The 20241-nt window shown below is 36.6% G+C and overlaps 1 protein-coding gene across 1 annotated transcript; it reads left to right on the forward strand.

Moving 5' to 3' along the window:
* Positions 1 to 13077: 13077 nt before the first annotated feature.
* On the forward strand, positions 13078 to 14152 carry LOC109166492. Its single transcript, XM_019315442.1, has 2 exons — positions 13078 to 13161; positions 13443 to 14152. Exon 2 carries the CDS (start codon positions 13466 to 13468, stop codon positions 14150 to 14152), a length of 687 nt encoding a protein of 228 aa, XP_019170987.1. The 5' UTR covers positions 13078 to 13161; positions 13443 to 13465.
* The last annotated feature ends 6089 nt before the right edge of the window (positions 14153 to 20241 follow it).

The following is a 20241-nucleotide window of genomic DNA, read 5'->3' on the forward strand; positions in this document are numbered from 1 at the left end:
ACATTGACAGGGTATCATACCAACCTCTAGGTGTTTGTTTCAACCCATACAATGCCATTTTAAGTTTGTAGACTTTAACACCTTTGCCTTTTACCTCAAAACCTGGGGGTTGTTCGACATAAACTTCTTCTTCGAGTAGTCCATTCAAGAATGCGCTTTTCACGTCCATTTGATAAACGGTGAAATCTTTGTGTGCGGTGTAGGCTAGGAAAATCCTTATAGCTTCGAGTCTGGCTACCGGTGCAAAGGTTTCATCAAAATCTATTCCTTCTTCTTGAGAGTATCCTTTTGCAACGAGCCTTGCTTTATTCATAACAATCATGCCTTCTTCGTTTGCTTTGTTCCGAAAGACCCATTTAGTTCCTACAACATTGTGGTTCATTGGTCTTGGGACAAGTTCCCAAACGTCATTTCTTTTGAATTGATCGAGTTCCTCTTGCATGGCATCAATCCAACTAGGATCATTTAGAGCTTCGTCCACTTATTTTGGTTCAATCTGAGATAGATAACATGTGAACAATGCTTCCATGGTAGATGATCTTGTTTTCACGCCATCTCGAACATTTCCGATCACTAATTCTGGTGGGTGATTTTTGAGCCATCTTAAGTCTGGTTCAAAAGGGTGCATGGTGCTGGGTGGATTTACTGGTTGAGAAGAGGTAGTACTGGTTCGAATTTCTGCTTCATTTTCAACTTCTCCAGTAATTGCATCCAAGGGCTGATTTGCAATTTCCACTTCTACTGCATCCCTGGATTGATTTGCAATTTCAATACTAATTGCATCCCGTACTTCATTTCTTACTGGATGATAGATGGGATTTTCTAGAGAATTAATTTCCAACTCATCCATTCCCTGCAAAATATTTTCTTCACACGTATCATCAGTATCACAAAAATCAATATGACACTTGTTACCATTTTGTTCAATATTTTCGCCATTTTCGTCCAGAGCATCAATATTGACGTGTGATTTTTCATCAAATACCATGTGTATGGATTCTTCAACCACCATTGTTCTTTTGTTCAACACTTTGAATGCTTTGCTGGTAGTCGAGTATCCTAGAAAAATTCCTTCATCTGCACGCTCATCAAAAGCTTTTAGATGCAATTTATCATTAATATGAATAAAACACTTGCATCCAAAAATATGAGAATAACCAATATTTTGTTTTCTCCCTTTATAAAGCTCATATGGCGTCTTGCTATACTGCTTGTGGATCATGCTTCGATTTTGAGTGTAGCAAGCAGTGTTGATAGCTTCCGCCCAATATCGTTTCGGGAGACCAGCTGCACTGATCATCACTCGTGCGGCTTCTTTAAGCGTTTGATTTCTTCTTTCCGCAACACCGTTTTGTTGTGGTGTTCTAGCGGCAGATAATTGATGAGAAATTCCATGTGAATTGCAAAAAGATTGAATAACGCTATTCACGAACTCGGTTCCACGATCGGTTCGGATTTTTGATATTTGCAATCCTTTCTCATTTTGTAGTTGCTTCAACAGCTTCGGCAACATTTATTCAACTTCATTTTTCTTCTTGAGAAACACGGTCCAAGTGTACCTGGAAAAATCATCAACAACAACAAGAGTATATTTCTTACCACTTACACTTATTGGATCAACCGGTCCAAATAAGTCCATGGGTAACAAGCTTAGCGGTCTTGATGTTGATTCGTGCGTCTTAGACTTGAATGATGATTTGATTTGCTTTCCGCGTTGGCGTGCATCACACACTTGGTCCTTCTTGAAGATAATACTTGGTAGTCCTTCGACTAGATTTTTCTTTGCAAGCTGATTGATAGTCTTGAAGTTTAAATGATTGAGCTTTCTGTGCCATTCTCAATTTGCTTCATTCAAATTTCTGGCCATTAAGCATACTGAATCCTTGCTTGTGCTCCAATCGACTACATACATATTCTTTCGCCTTTTTCCAGTGAGCACAACTTCGTTTGAGAGCTCATTTTTGATTAGGCAATTATCTTTGGAAAATTCCACAAGATAGCCTTTATCACAAAATTGAGTAGTGCTCAAAAAATTGAATTTTAGGCCTTCAACAAATGAAACATCTTCGATCTTCAAACCATTTCGTTCAATTGTACCAACTTCTTTTGTAGTTCCATAATTTTAATTTCCTCGAAATATAACTTTTGGTCCATCGATTTTATTGAAATTCACTAGATATGATTTATTTCTAGTCATGTGATGTGAGCAACCGCTATCGATGTACCAAACATCCTACAAAAAAGATTAGTTGGTTTTAGGTAGCCATACTTGCTTGGGCCCTTTGCTGTTAGTAGTTTTTGGTAACGAAACCCACCTAAATCCTATTGAATTAAGATAAGGTGGTTTGTAACCATTTGAAACACGATAATCATAATTAACTTTTGAAAATACTTTTGGCGCCAGGTTTTGAAAAACATTTTTAAACTTAGGCACCTGGGAAGCGGATTGTCGCTTTAGTCTATAAGAAGCATTAAAACAAGATTTACACAACCAATCCTTTTGAGTGGAATAAAATCTTCAAACTCTATTTCTAGAAAAGCTTCCCTCTTTTCTAAAAATTCTTTTTGCACTTGAATCTTTGGCATATCTTTGCTTGAAGAATTTTTGTTGCTTTGCCGTAGTATTGAACTGTTTCGGCCTTTCAACATTCAACTTTGCTTTCTCATAATAGCCAAGTCCTTGTCTCATCGTGCTCTACTGACTTTTAACAAATTTTACCACTTGCACTTTATTAGTTAAAGGAGTAGTAAGATTAGTCAGTTTCGGAGGGGTTTGAGAACATGTGGAGTCATAACCGATTCCAATTCTATCTCCTGATGGCTTTTGCATGTTTACCATTTTATCCATAATTTTGGACAAATTAGTAAATGTAGCAATGGTAGCCCGAAGGTTATGTTCTCTAACCTCTCTTGCTTTACACTCTTCTTGAAGTTGAATATTTTCATTCTTCAAGTTACTCACTTCAAGTAAAACATCTTGCAATATTTTTATTCATCTCTTCTTTTTCAAGAATTAGAATATTATTGTGCTCCTTGAGTTGAGGATGAGTGAGCATAATCTCTTGACAATCTCGCATTAGACTACCAATAGATTCACGAGAAAAAGAGGAATTAACAGAATTGAAAGAATTAGATGTTACCTCTGTGACACCCCGATTATTTGAGAATTATAATTTGTTATAAATAAACTGTTTAAAAAAAAATTACTACTATTATGTTATGGTTATTAATATTCCTAAACCCATAATACTTATATGATAATAATAAATTAATTTTTAAATCCTAAAACTAATATGTTTATATTATATTAAATAAATTTAACTTAAGTTATAGTATGTATATGTGATTCTCCAGTACGTTAGATATATATATATATATATATATGTATATATATATATATATATATATATATATATATATATATATATATATGTGTGTGTGTGTGTGTGTGTGTGTGTTAGTTTATTAGATTAAGTTTGAGATATATATGTCTAGTCAGGATGTAATTCTATGATATTAGTTACCTAAACCTTTTTAAATTCACTCTCTAATTCTTAACACACGCTGCTACTGGAATCAAAAGAAATACAAAAACAAACCCTAGCATATACGACACCTTCCCCTCCTAAATCATCATCTTCGCAGTCGACACTCTCATTCTTTTCATTCCCAGTTTCGGTTTCGACACAAGAGAACTCCTGGGTGTCAATTTTTCTTCCATCTAGTGTCATCTATTCGTAAGTTTAATTATATGTTTGTGGTAAAATTTCTATGATTATATGCTTATGTGATTTCCTGTGTTTATATGGACATTCAATTTGGTTTAGAAGAAGAGTTTGCAGAGGAGCAAACGTAGGACTCGGGTCAAGTGTGTGATTTGTTTTACGTATCCAGGTAAGTGCTTATGTCTATCAAAAATTACTTTTACTCTGTAAAAATATATATATACTTCGTGATTTTGTGGGCATATGTGATATGGTATTTTGTGGTGATTGAAAAGGATAACTTTTACACAATTTGATCATTGCCTGAGAAAATTCTGACTGGCGCAGCTGGAAAGAAAAATTCGTGAAAATTGTTTGCTAAATTTGTTTTTGCTTGAATTTTTTTATGGAGAATATAGACTTGTTATATTTGATGTTTATAAAAAGTTTTGGTTAAAAATATGTTTCGGTTTTTCCAGAATAATTTCGTAAAGTTTAGGCAGTGTTCTGCCAGTTAAATTACAGTCTGGTGCTGTGTTGAGAAGAATTTTGGTAAAAATACTTCTAGGCCTTAGATTGGCTTGAAACTTTTTGTGTGTATTCTAGACTCTTTATACTACTTATCTGGAAAATTTCATATGAAAATGTGTTACCGAGTTTTCCCAGTAAATTCTGCAATTCAGGTCATAGTTTCTGAAAATTTTTGACAGTTTCTTATTTGAGATATTGAGAAGTTGCTTGCTTGTGAAACATCATTACTCTTGCTTGTGAATCATAGTATCCAACTATGATTCTGGATTTACCCAATTTGTTGAGGAGTGAACAGTTGAAATATACTGATTCACTAGGGAGCCTAAAAACTCTGTTAATTGAGGAGTGAGCAGTAGAAACATATCCTGTCTCACTAGGAATTTTAGTCCTGTTGTTTTGAGGAGTGGTTAGCGGAGTCTACCACTAGGGTATTTACCCTGTTGAGTAGTAGTCAGTAGAAACGTATCCTGGCTACTAGGACTAGTTACTACACGTTGGGCTTGGAAACCTATTGGGGGTGTGCACACTTAAGGTATTAGTTCTGTTCCACTTAAATGAGATTTTTGTGTAGTGTTCAGTAGAGTAAGTACTGTTCACTAGGGCTTATCAAATAAGACCCTGCCCATTATTTGGTTGGTTTAAATGGGATTTTTGCGTAGTGTTCAGTGGAGTGATCACTGTTCACTAGGGCTTAAGTAATTAAGACCTTGCCCATTATTTGGTTTGATATTCATCTATACTTCCTAAAAATGATTTCTTTTGGAAACGTATAATTTGGAAAAGAGTTGATTTGAAATCTTAGGTTGAGAAAATTCTATGTGGATTGTGATGTGGAGTAAATGTTATGTTGAAGTTGAGAGAAGTTAAGCCTTGTGGCTAATTATTTTTGAATGTGAATATATACTGTATTAAATCCATTTTACAGGGTGGAGTAAACCTTACTTAGCAATGTTTTGCTAATTTTATTGTTTCGTGTTTCTCCTGTTTGTGATTTGTGCAGGTGAATGAATAAGTTGTTGGCTGAGAGCGCGCCTTAGAACGTAGTAGCTGTTTTATTTATGATGTTTTGGAGTTATTGATTCATATTGTATTTCTTTAGTTTTTGGATTAAGTTGTGATTGAATGTTATGGTATATAGCCTTACATCTAGTCAGTGTTAGATTAGATGTGGCGGTTTCACCCTCATTTATTATTAAGGACTTAAAGCTATTTTGTAAGTTGAATTATTAATTAGTTTCTAAATGGTGGTATGCGTACTTCAGGAATTCTATTCATGGCAGTTTCTGTTATAGTAGCCTATTTATAGCATGTGTTGAGAATTAAATTTGGGGGTGTTACAACCTCTTCTTCCTCTGCTCCAAGAGCCATAAAGCACTCTTCACTTGAACTCAACTCAATTGACTTGCATATTAGAGCCGTGTAATCTTCCGAACTTGAGCTTTCATCACTCGATGACAATCCATTCGACTCATCATTTTCATTTGGTTCGTTGTTAACGAGAGCTTTTCTTTTTTCGCGCTTGAACCTTCGATCTTTGCTTTCAGATTTATTCGGTGTAGATTCAACATTTATGCTTTGGTACTTGCTAACGATCGGATACGGACAATTTATTTTGAAATGTCCGGGTTTGCGGCAATTGTAGCATAAATTGTTGTTTTCTTCGACTTTCTCTTCTTGTGTCGTGCGAGAGACAAATTTTCCACGAGCAGAATTTTTGTTTTCTCCTATTCCCATGAACCTTTTGAATTTTCTAACAAAAAGAGCAAATTGTTCGTTAGTTATAAAATCAATATTGTCTACTGACCTGGAGGTTGACGGTTGTTCGGCCATTAGAGCTGGATTTCGAATTTCATGAACATCATCATCTTTGGCCTTCATCTCGAACTCATATGCTTTAAGATCACTAAATAATTTGTCGGTTGACAAAATTCTTAGATCTTGGTGATCTCGCATAGCCGTAACCTTCATATCCCATGTAGATGGTAAGCCTCGTAGGACTTTGAGATTAATTTCCTTTTGGCTAATATTTTTGCCAAGGTCATTAATTTATCCAAGGATTTTGATCATTCGAGCTTCCATATCAACAATGGATTCATTTGAGAGCATTTTGAAGTCCTCGAACTTCTTCATAGCAATAATGAGCTTGTTATCTTTTTCTTATTCATCTCCTTCTCCGATCTTGATGGGAATATTGTATCATCAATGGCTTTGAACAGAATATCTTTGGCAATGTTGTCAAGATTATTCCTTTTTCTATCATCCGATGTCCATTCCGGTTTTGGCTTTGGTACGAATTGTTAAGCATCCGGAGATAGAAGAAAAGCCGTATTTACTTTCAATTTTTCGATCGGGCCAGTGGAAATAACTTCCCACATTTCATCGTGTAAAGCTGATAGATGAACCTGCATACGAACTTTCCAATCATCAAATTTATCAAGCGAGAATAATAGATTTTGAGCTAAATCTTTATTCATCTTCTCGGTGGATACGAGAGATAAATAATCCAATTACACACACTGGGAAAGATGGATCTGCCTAGCAGTCAGAAACTGGTTGACCCAATTAGGAAACGTGCTTTGAAAGCAAATTGGCCTAAATAGACAGCCTGCTCTGATACCAATTGTTGGTCCCAAAAGTGGTAAAGTGAAAGTCTAGAGGGGGGGGGGGGGGGGGGGTAAATAGACTTTCAAACTTTTTAGCACAGTACCACAATTGCTAAGCCAGAGATAAACCAAAACTCTTAACTAGATTGTTAGAGTATGGTGCACAGCGGAAATAAATAAACGATACGGTGTGTGTGTAGATTGTGTCAAGATTATTCTCGTGAGAAGCAAGCAAGAGCAGTTAGTAAAGAAAGCAGTAAAGAACACAAGGCAATTTATAGTGATTCGCGAGGTGGTGTAATCCTCCTACTCCACTTGCTCTTATCCTCAAGAGCAATTCACTATATCCACCACTTCTTGGTTCCAAGATGCAATGAATTCCGTGATGATGCGAACCTGGTTGACCCGATCTTCTCTTCACACGCTGACTAAAATAATATTTCAGAACAGTTTATTAGGCTAGGTGAAATCTAATTAAAAGGTTTAATTTAGGCTGGGTATAAGGGTTTGTTTTTGTGTTTTTGATAAGTCCTCGGCCACACCGGGTTATACGGTGATACGTAGGATTTGGGACGACGCCACAAGTGAGGTTTCACACTTGATAAGTCAGGATCACCATGACTTGATCATGGTCGAACTCTCCCGAGTTCTAGAAAACACTCAGTTTCCTATCTCAAAAATTCTTAACTTTGTATTTCATTATGCATGCAATGACCTTAAATAGCCATTAGCAAGCAAATTACAACCACATGAATGAGATAATTATTAATAATATGATAATCTAGTGCTTTGATCACCAAGCCCACACTAATCACGCCCAATGCCACAAACACTGCTGCTTCAGGTTTCACGTCGCCGCGTTACTTTCCCAGGATTTCACGACTCCGTGTTACTTTCCCCCCGTCTTCTACGATCCGGTAGAAACGTATCCCGTGATCTAGTGCTTTGATCACAAAGCCCGCACTAATCACGCCCAATGTCTTCCGACACTGCTGCTTCGGATCTCACAACTCCGTGTGACAATCCAGGATTTCACAACTCCGTGTTACTTTCCTCCTTTCCCTTGTTTTTCTCCAAAACAAGTTTTTCCTTGCTTCCAACTTTAAGACTCTGTAGATGATCTTCAATGATGCTCTTAGTCTCTTGTAGTTGATGAAGATTCTAACACTCTTGGATATTTCTTTTGTAAGCTCTGTATCACTCTGAGTGTTTATCTCACAAAGAACATATCAATTTAAGCTCTTGAGATGGAAAGATTTCTTTGAATTTTTGTATCCTCTGTTTAGCTCTGTTCTTTGCTCTATTGCGTTCTTGCTTCGGCTTTCCTCTGCTTCAATCTTCATCTTTTTATAGCCGGTAATGAGAATCCGTCCGTTGGAAAGAAACGTTCTCGTTTTGAATTTCATCTAGCTGCATAGCCTTTTCAGAGGATAAGATAACGTTGCAGATATGTCAGAGATTCTCTGCAAGTTGGGGTAGAAGTTCTCGCAAAAATGGCGTCCCAAAAATATTCATCTAGTGTAGATCACGCGTCTTGGGATTTTTATCTTCAAAATATAATCCCAAATTTAATCCTTTACTAGCTTAGACTAGTATTTTTGCTTATGCAACTTCTTCTTGTATTTTCCTCTGTACTTCACATCTGGGTTTGTATACTGCTTCCAGACTTCATCTTCTTAATTGACTTAGGAAATCTCTTCCCATGTAAACTTCATCCCTTGCTATATTTGGAAGTGAAATCCCATCCCTTCCTTGATTTGGCAATTGAAATCTCATCCCATCAAAAGGGTGAGATGCGTGAAATCTCTTCCCATGTAAACTTCATCCCTTGCTATATTTGGAAGTGAAATCCCATCCCTTCCTTGATTTGGCAATTGAAATCTCATCCCTCCCATCAAAAGGGTGAGATGCGTGAACTTCATCCCTTCAAATTGTATCCCTATATCAATTTTGAGATACTTCATCCCTTCAATTGGAATTGCATCCAATTTCATCTTTTAAAAAACTTCATCCCATAGTCAACTTGGAAATCTCATCCCATAGTCTTCGGCCAAACCATCGCCCAAACTTCATCTGATGGATTTATACTTGGCTTCTTTAAAATATGTGAGATTTGAACCCATGACCTTGCATATAATTTTTCTAACTTCTTCCAACTCGTCCGTACAACCTATTGGTTATTATCTTGTTTCACTCGGTGTACTTCTTTCTTTCTATAGATGCTTGATCTTCAAGATAGCTTCATGCATACTTCAAGTCACGTTCTTTCTTCTTCGGGATTTCTTGAGGGATTTTCTTCATTGATTTCTTGAGAGATTTCTTCTTGAATTTCTTTGAGAGATTTCTTCTTCGGATGATAGTCTTCATAACTTGTGTACATATTTTCATATGCATACATCTTCCTCTTTTGTTTGCCATTTTCACTAGGCAAATTCTTGATTTTAGGCTTTATATCTTCTTCATCCATTTCCTCAACTAATGAATTTGTTTTTCCCTTTCTTGGTCTATGACTCGACTAGTCTAACAAAAATAAAAATGGGGATCTACGATTTACAATATGGCATATCAAAAATCTATTACAATTTATTCCTAACATAGTAGCTGATGAACTTTGCAAAGAGTTCAAACGGATGAACTTGGAAGTGGTAGAACAAGGTGAGGTCGAATCGGAAGTCCGTTTTTACAACTTAAGGATTGTACCTAAGTTTCTAGAAGAAATTAAGAAAGAGAAACAAAATGATGCATGCTTGATGAAGGAAAGGGATGACCTAACAAAAGGGAAAGGGGGACCGTTTGAGCTGTCTACGGATGGAGAGTTGAGGTACAAGGGCCGTTTGTGTGTACCCACATCTTGTGATTTGTGGAAGCGACAGATTTTAGAGGAGGGTCATAACACACCCTACTCGGTTCATCCCGGAGGCGACAAGCTTTACAAGGATGTAAAGAGTCTCTTTTGGTGGCCTTTTGGTGGCCTAATATGAAGAAGGAAGTTGCAGAATTTGTTGGGAAGTGCCTCAATTGCCAAAAGGTTAAAGCGGAGCGTTGTAAGGTCAAGGGGTTGGTACAACCATTAGAAGTTCCACCAGGAAAGTGGGACTCTATATCTATGGATTTTGTGGGAGGCCTGCCGACGACCCGTTCGGGTAAGGACAAAATCTGGGTGATAGTTGATCGATTGACTAAGACTGCTCGCCTTATCGCGATGAAGGAGACTTAGACAATGACGCAATTGGCTCAAGCTTATGTTAATCAAGTGGTAAAGTATCATGGAGTTCCGAGGGACATCGTCTCCGATCGAGATTCGGGGTTCTTGTCTCAGTTCTCGAAATCCTTGCAGGCGGCTCTTGGAAGCAAATTAAGTCTCAGTACTGCTTTCTATCCAGCCACCGATGGGCAAACTGAGAGGACCATACAGACTATCGAGGATATGTTGAGGGCTTGTATGCTAGATTTCCAAGGATCATGGGAGGACCATTTGGATTTAATCGAGTTTTCTTACAACAACAGTTATCATTCAAGCATACGCATGGCACCTTATGAGGCCCTCTACGATCAGAAGTGTCGCAGTGCGCTGTGTTGGGAGGATCTGGTCAATCCGATAGTGTTGGGACCGCAATATTTGCTTCACTACAAAAAAACGCCTATATAGCGACGGATTTAGCTACGGACAATTTCTGTAGCTAAGTTAACTACGGAATAGCGACCCCTTAGCGACAGATTTTAATTTTATTGTTAGATTTACATTTAGCGACGGATTAGCGAGGCATTTGCGATGGATATTGCGATGAACTATTTCCGTCGTTAAATACGTAGCTAATTTTATCGGTAAATTTTGGCGCAAAAGCTAACGATGGAATTGCGACAGATTAGCTACGGATTATTGGCGGGTTAATTTCATAATTTTAATAGCTACGACTTAGCGACGGATATATATATATCCGTCGCTATATTTTCAATAGACATTGATTTATGCGTATAATGTAGCGACGGATGTGATGATCCGTTGCTATATAGCTACGGAAATTAAGATCCGTCGCTAGATTTCTACGCGGTTTTAATTATGTTTAATACCTAGCGACGGATATAATTATCCTTCGCTACATTTGTAAGAGGGATTAATTTCTAACACTTTAACGACAGACTCTCTCTTCCATCACTAAATTTATAACCTGAAATTTTTAGCATATCCAATTCTTTAAACATTCTAGCGACAGATTTGATTATCCGTCGCTATATAGCGGGAAAATCATATTACTTCACCCGAATTGTTTAACATATGTTTTAATTCCTAGCGGCGGACCCTGGATTCCGTCATTATCTAGCGTCGTTATCTGGCAAATCATATTAAATTCTAGCGGCGAGCATTAATTCTATCCTTGTCAAATAATATTAACCCTAACTCTCTCTACCGCCTCTGTACTCTACAGTGTCTCACACCGCCGCTATTTTCCTCTAACAACCCAACGCCGACGGTGCTGTCTGCCGATCGTCGCTTCTCCGTACGTCGACCGACGCTTCTCCGTGCTTCGATTCTCCGCCCATTAACCGTACGTCGCTTCTCCGTCGACCGTACGTCGCTTCTCCGTCGACCGTCTCTCTAAGGTATGTATTTTGTGCTTTATTAGATTTTTTGATTTGAGTGTTTGTGAGAATAGCCATAATTTATGTCTATATCAGGGTGGTCATTAATTGTACATATTTGGAGGTTCTGAAGGTCACCGTCGCCGGCAACATCCCTCTTGGAATTCTGGAGGTGCAAATTCTGGGCTTCGCCACATCCTTCTTGGAATCTGCTTCTGTGTGCAACATTCATACCGTAAGAACCAACTGTATCTTCAAATAATTGTTTTAATTTTTTTGTCTGATCTGTTTGGTTTTGTGTCCATTGAAAAAAGAAGTAAACAACCATTGGTTGTAACTTTTGTGTGGCATAGGATGTATTGAACATTTGTACAATCAGTGAATTAGGTATACACAATTGTTTTTATTAAGTTTAATAATCAATCTCATATGTATATATGAGAGACAACAATGTATTGATCGAACTGTTCAGAAATCAGAATGGTTTTATATAGTAATAAAGTAGCCATGAATTGAGTAGTTGAGTTTACAGTCTGATGGCAGCTTGATCTGCAAATCTGCAATAATGGAGAGTTGTTGGTACAAACAATTTGAGAATACAAGGTTGAAAAGATATGGCCATGAATTGCCCACATTGTAGTTAAAAGTAAGGTCCAAATAAACTTATAGTTTTGTCACAATTGTTATACCATAGATCATGGTCCACCTTACATTGTTGACTTTGCCTAAAAACTGTATCTCAATTTAACATATTATCTGAAAACAAGAAATAAAATTACTGGTCATCATTAACTAGCTAATACCATTATGAAAAAAGAAAAAAGGAAATCTTGTCAATATGGATGGTTGTTTTAAACCCCTAGGTGTTCAAGAGATCAACTGTACTGTGTTAAATTCTAATTGCTTGTACTTGTATGTTATGAAATAATTTACTGTGTTAAGCAATTGGCCCAAACAAACAGATCATACATACATCCAAAAATGGCACATATGTTTTTCCCTTAGTCTTTAAGAGGGGCATCTGTTAGTGTCTTTAAATTATGCTGCAATGCAATGTTGCGTATAACATACATAAAGGCCAGTGTGCTTCTTGATTGGCATATAATTGAACATATAATTGCCATAGAAACTATTATATATCCCATTATATTGTTACAGTTTTTGGACCACAAACAAAAGTTGTCACCATGTCTTCAGACCACAACATTAAAATTAAAAAAACGGCCCAGAAACCGATCAAACTCCATAGTTTCTGTCTCGGAAAAATGACAGCCTAGAAACAGTAAGAAAATTCCCAGAACCAATAGCTGCAACGTAACAGTGAAAGTTGGTGGTTTTTGAGAACTTTTCATGCTTTGAGTTTGAAATCTCTTTTCGTAGAGAATCTGGTCCAAAAGCTTGAGATTTTTGGTATTTGGTATTTAAAAAACAGATTTGACACTTAGGAAACCCATTAGTTGATTCTTTCCAAATTGTCTATAGTCTTTATACCTTTCATAATTTTAACTTAAAAGATGCATATTTGTGTAAAGCATGAGTGTATCCATTTTGGTGTTATCAATCTTGTCTATATTATGGTTAGCTATTATGTTTTATTTTCTTCCTTTGTGAGCTCAAAATGAATGTCTAACCGGCCAATACTATTGTAGTATAACTGCAGTTTCAAGTCGAGAATCAAAACTGTTGGCTAGGAATCACATTACTACACTCAAGATTCTTCAAGTTCTGCTTCGATTGATAAGGTTTGAACAATTTCTAATTTTTCATTTGTTCTTTATTTGCCGGCTACACCGCCTGTGGGCACCGGAGGTTTATGAAAATATGCATGCTTCATTATTTGAATGTCTTTATTGGCTGGCTAAACCGCATGTGGGTACCGGCACTTGTGTTTTCTCCGGCTAAACCGCCTGTGGGTACCGAAGGTTTATGAAAATATGCATGATTGTTTATTTCAATTTCTTCGAACAATTTCTTTCATAGTGAAATGTAATTTTGGGGGTTTGTTTTTTTAAATGAAATGTAGCACCGGAATAGGTGATAAATACAATGACTTCTAATCGTCATTGGATGTATACACGAATGAGAAATGGTCTTCTCACTGAGGAGTTTTTGGGTGGTCTTGAAACTTTCATCCAATTTGCTACTAGTGAACATAGTTGGATGGATGGGGAAAGAATTAGGTATCCATGTACTCAGCGCAAGTGTCAAAACACCAAATTTTTAGATGTGCCTACCGTGAAATACCACTTAGCAAAATATGGATTTGTATCGGACTACTATGTTTGGCGCTTCCATGGCGAGAGAATTGTGAGGGTAGATGTTGATCAAGATGTTGGTGGCCCATCTCAAATGGCTAGTGAAGAAGCATCTAATACTTACCACACAATGGTTATGGATGTTGATGGTCCTCAATTTAATGTGGATGAAATAGAAGAATCGCCAAATCCCGAGGCCCAGAAGTTTTATGACATGCTGAAAGCTGCAGATCAAGAGTTGTGGCCTGAGTGTAAAAAACACTCGCAATTGTCTCTTGTAGCTCGACTTATGAGCTTGAAATCAGAGAATCACATATCAGAAAAATGTTTCAAACAAATCACTGAACTTGTGAAAGAAGTTGTTCTGGACGATAATCTAGTTCCTGATAACTTCTACGAAACCAAAAGGTTATTACGAGGTATGGGCTTACCGGTTCAGAAGATTGATTGTTGCAAGAACAACTGCATGATATATTAGGAGTCGGATATAGATTTGACAACGTGTAAGTTTTGTGCCCACCCTCGATTTAAACAAACTTCTCGTGGTGCAACAAAACGACAGAAAACTAATGTAGCATACAAAAAAAAATGTATTACTTTCCCCTGGTTCCTCGACTGCAGAGGTTGTATGCATCTAATTCTACAGCAAATGATATGAAGTGGCATGCAAATTCAGTTGAAGATGGAATGATGCGTCATCCCTCAGACTCGCATGCTTGGAAGCATTTTAACAACATTTATCTTGAGTTTGCATCTGAAATTCGAAATGCCAGGTTATGTCTGTGCACCGATGGTTTTCAACCATTTGGACAGTCAGGGCAACAATACTCTTCATGGCCTGTGATACTAACAACGTATAACTTCCCTCCTTGGATGTGTATGAAGGAGGAGTATATGTTCTTGACCGTATTGGTTCCAGGTCCAAAATATCCTAAAGAGAAGATAGATGTTTTCCTACAACCGCTTATTGCGGAGTTAAACCAATTATGGGGAGTTGGTGTTCAAACATATGACATTTCAAAGAAGCAGAATTTTCAGATGCGAGCTGCTCTTATGTGGACAGTTAGTGATTTTCCTGCATATTCTATGTTATCAGGGTGGAGCACTGCTGGGAGATTAGCTTGTCCATATTGCATGGACAAATCAGATGCCTTCACCTTAAAATGTAGCGGTAAGCAATCGTGGTTTGACAATCATCGTAAATTTTTGCCACCAAATCATCCATTTCGTAGGAATAAGACAGTGTTCTTTAAGAATAGAGCGATTACAACTGAGGCACCGCGTGTTCGCTCAGGATATGATATCCTTGCAGAGATTGAGACTTTAGGACTTAAGAAGGTCACTGAATTGGATGCAGCTGAAGTTAATGGATTCATTTCCAAAACTTGCGGTTGGAAGAAGCGAAGTATCTTTTGGGATTTGCCGTATTGGAGTTCACACTTGGTACGACATAATTTGGATGTCATGTGTATAGAAAAAAATGTGTTTGATAACGTGTTCAACACAGTAATGAATGTTACTGGAAAAACAAAAGACACGTATAAATCTAGAGAAGAGCTAAATGATTATTGTAGGCGGCCTGAGTTGAAGCGAGACCTTGTGACTGGGAAGTTTCCAAAAGCTTGTTACACACTTGATAGACCAGCAAAGGAAGCATTGTGTGAATGGGTTAGGAATCTCAAATTTCCTTATGGCTATGCATCTAATATGAGTCGATGCGTAGATATGAAGAAATTGAAGTTGTTTGGTATGAAAAGTCACGACCGTCATGTGTTTATGCAGAGACTAATACCAATTGCATTTCGTGAGTTGCTCCCATTAAATGTTTGGAAAGTTCTTATAGAGTTGAGTTTATTCTTTATGAACCTTACTTCTACTACAATTAGAGTTGAGGACATGATGAAGCTTGAGAATGACATACCTCTCATTCTATGTCAACTTGAACGTATATTTCCTCCAAGTTTCTTTGACTCCATGGAGCATCTACCAATCCACTTAGCTTATGAAGCAAGGATTGCTGGTCCGGTGCAATATAGGTGGATGTATCCATTTGAGAGGTACAATTTTTATTAGTTGTTTTATATGTTTCCAAACATATAATAAAATCGTCACTTATGTATGTCAATTTTTTTTAGATACCTTCGAAAATTAAAAAATAATGTCAAACATAAAGCAAAGGTCGAGGGATCTATATCCAATGCATATTTGGTGGAAGAAGCATCATCGTTCTGTTCATACTATTTTGAAGACCATGTTAGCACGAAACACAGAAATGTGCCTCGAAATGCAGATGGTAGTGAATATGTAGTTGATGAACATGAAGAAACTCTTTCTATATTCAAGTATCCGGGTCGAGCATTTGGCAAAACAAAAGCGAGATATATGACAGATGAAGAGTATAAAGCTGCTCAAACCTATGTTTTATTAAATTGTTCAGAAGTGGAGCCGTTTATGGAGTAAGAATTTACTTCGGTTCAATTTTTCTTATGCAATGTGTTATAAATATTAACCCATGTGCTCAAACCTATGTGTTATAAAGGGTTTATATTGAGGAGTTAAAGAGGAGTCAACCAAACATTTGCAGTACTACCATCGATCGCACATTGGAAAATGAATTTGCAAATTGGTTCAATGGCTATGTAAGACTTGTATATTATGTATATTGAGCTTCAAATTGTTTAACACACTTTGATGCTTATATTATGTATTATACAGGCACATGATCCTTCAAACAACATTTCAAACAAATTTATAAAGGCTCTTGCAAAAGGGCCACTTAGATCTGTCACAAGCTATTCATGGTATTATGTGAATGGCTTTAAATTTTACACCATTGGTTATGGTGGAGCTAAAGAAACAATGAATAGTGGAGTTTGCATAAAAGGTATAAACTATAGTATAGATGAAAGTGATTATTATGGCCGATTGGTAGAAGTTGTACAAGTTGAGTACCCTGGCTTACCAATCAAGAGGACAATATTATTCAAGTGTGAGTGGTTTGACCCCACAACTGTTGGCATGAAGGTTCATTCCAAGTATAAACTTGTTGAAGTTAATCATAAGCGTAGATTCAATCACTATGAACCATTCGTTTTAGCAATGCAAGCCGGTCAGGTTTATTATTATACATATCCAAGTTTGCGTCGTGACAAGCCTGACTGGTGGGCTGTTTGCAAAATTAAAGTGAGATCTAATGTAGAAGTTCCTGAATCATCTATATCCACTGAAGCATCACTAATACCTGCACCATTTCAAGAGGAAACTACTGACAATCATGATCACGTGCAAATAGATGAGGACCCATTGCATTTAGATGATGCAAATGGTGGGGTGATAGAATTTGATGGCGAACATGGTGACATTGAAGATGAACTTGAGTTAGAAGAAGAAATAGATGATAACTCAACTACAGATTCAGTAATAGGAGATAGTGATAACGGTACTAACAGTTAGTGCATAGTTCAAATAGTAAATGAACATATAATATTTTTTTTGAATGCGAACATGTAATATTTATATGTTATTTAATTTTATTATATTTTGTTTTAGATGACACGAGGTGGTAGTCGAGCTGGACGCATTAGAGGACGTGGATGGGGTGTACCACCTCCTGTGTAACCTATTGTAGCACCTCCTCCTACTGTAGTATCTCCACCTATTGTGTCACCTGCTTCTGTTGGTTCACCACCTGATTTGCCGATTACATCACCATCAGACTCTACTACTCCACCCACATCCTCATCAGTTGCAGGATTATCTACTGGCTGTGATTTGCCTACTATTCATGTAGAGGCTGACAGGTAAAAATGTGTTATATTATGTTAACATTTATGTGTATATTACTTTTATCTTTATTCATCTCTTATATATGTACAGGTTGATGCCTTCTCACCCATGTTCAGCTACAATGACAAAGATATTCATGAAAATGATCCATCCGAATGGATATAATTGGAAGAGTGTGCCTAATGAGTACAAAGAGACATACTTTGAGGAATTTAAGGTAAATTTTGAGTTTAAATATTTGAATATTGGATGTAGAAAACTTTTATTTAATATGTGTTTTTGTGTGGTGAACTTAAGTTGCATAATGGTGCATTTCATGTATAATTGAAATCTGCAGTAGGTACTAGTAAGTCGGGCTTGTTTGTTACTAACTAAATGCAGAAAAATTGCAGCTTAAATTGTGCTTTGGATATTTATAGTTAAGTTAGCTGCTTAAATTGTGATTTGGACATTTCTAATTGTGCTTTGGACATTTCTAATTGTGCTTTATTTAAATTTGATGAACTTGTAATGTTACAGAAATTTTGAGGAATTTAAGGTAAATTTTGAGTTTTAAATATTTGAATGTTGGATGTAGAAAACTTTGATTGAATATATGCTTTTCTAGTGAACTTAAGCTGCAGAATGGTGCATTTCTTGTGTAATTGAAATTTGCAGTAGGTAATAGTAAGGCATGCTTGTTTGTTACTAACTAAATGTAGAAAATTTGCAGCTTAAATTGTGCTTTTGATATTTATAGTTAAGTTGGCTGCTTAAATTGTGCTTTGGACATTTCTAATTGTGCTTTGTTTAAATTTGATGAACTTCTAATGTTACTGAAATTTTGAGGAATTTAAGGTAAATTTTGAATTTAAATATTTGAATGTTGGATGGAGAAAACTTTGATTGAATATGTGCTTTTCTAGTGAACTTAAGCTGCAAAATGGTGCATTTCTTGTATAACTGAAATATGCAGTAGGTAATAGTAAGGCATGCTTGTTTGGTACTAACTAAATGTAGAAAAATTGAAGCTTAAATTGTGCTTTGGATATTTGCTTAAATTGTGATTTGGACATTTCTAATTGTGTTTTGTTTAACTTTGATGAACTTGTAATGTTACACAAATTTTACAAGTGGGATGCGTCCATTAACACACAAGTTCATGAAGCCTTTTTTATCACAAGCAGGCTCACGCTATGCAGACTTGATCTCCAAATTTAAGAAAAAACGGACATCAACTGGGAGGCCAACTTGTGTAGCTGAAGAAATATGGCGTATTTGGGAGGCATATTGGGATAGGCCAGACGTGAAAGCTAAATCTGAACAACAGCGCATAAATAGAATGAGTGAGGTAGAAGGACCCGGTACGGGATGTTCTCGACATACCGGGGGATCAAGATCAGCTATTGAGCACTGTCACAAGCTGTTAATACATTTAACTTACAAATTTATTATTTGTATAGATTTTACAAGTTAAGTATCATTTTATTTATTGTGCTTGTTTAATAGCGAGAAAATCTCCAAAAGGAGCCTAATCTCTTCGAGTGCTTCGCGCAAATACACAAAAAGAAGAATGGTATGTTCGTTGATGAGAGGTCAAAGAGAATCGCTGTAAGTATAACGTAACAATCATATATTATATTGGTAAATAGATAAAATTTTTATAGGCCTTTGTATAATTCTTTTTTTTGGTATATGTTTTTAATTGTAGGACGAAACAGAAGCACGACGTGCAGCTGCAATGCAAGAAGCTGAAGGGTCATATGAGTCAGCAAGTATAGACATGCCACAGTTGTATGTGGATGTTGTTGGCGGGGTAAAAAAACAATGTATTTATGTCTTAGGGACTAAGGCATCGTCATTTATCAGGGACAATAGTTGTGGTTCATCTGCTTCTTCACAACGTCATCAAGATGCAATGGAGGAGATGGTCAATCAACAGATGGAGATCGTGCGAGCTGAGATGGAGGCTAAACTACAAGCTGAAAGAAATAAAATGCAGGCTCAGATTGCAAGTTTGATGGATGAGTTGCGTCGCAATGGGATGTTATCCACTTCTATGCCACCGCCTCCGACTGCTCAAGTTGAACATTCTGCGAATTCAAATGATGAAAATTTAGGAGATGATTAGGCAATGTTTACTAATATGTTTGGTATTGTTGCAAACCATATAACATTATACAATGCTTTACTTTTGTTATTGTTATGGAGTATGAATGTTTAAATATAATATATTTTATAATTATATTATTTTTTTTGGAAATTATAATTATATTATTGATTATTGATGTAGTATATTATAAGTTTAATGCAGATATGGTATGCGATATAAATTAGTAGCTATATTTTATTTAAAATTTTTATAATATAGCAACGGAAAAATATTATAGTAAATCCGTAGCTAAGAATTTAATATAAAATATCAAATGGTAACAAAATAGTGACGGAACAAATCCGTCATTAAATTTAGCGACGGATATTGTCGACCCTAAACCGTAGCTAAATGGCTTAAAATTCAAATAATAAAAACAACCTAGCGACGACATATATCCGTCGCTACATCTTAGCGACGGACTGGTCCGACACTATACTTAGCGATGGACGAATACATCGCTAGTCCGTTGTAAAATCCATCACCAAATCGTCATGGTCTGAATCTAGCTACGAATATTTTGTTGGCTTAGCGACGGAAATATCCGGCATTACTCCGTTGCAATTTTAGACGTCGATTTGGCTAGAGGGTAAGTGGAATTCTCGGTTGGGGATAAAGTTTGGTTGAGAGTATCTCCCACCCGGGGAGTA

This window comes from Ipomoea nil, unplaced genomic scaffold (genome assembly GCF_001879475.1).
Source record: "Ipomoea nil cultivar Tokyo-kokei standard unplaced genomic scaffold, Asagao_1.1 scaffold3100, whole genome shotgun sequence".
NCBI classification, from domain to species: domain Eukaryota; kingdom Viridiplantae; phylum Streptophyta; class Magnoliopsida; order Solanales; family Convolvulaceae; genus Ipomoea; species Ipomoea nil.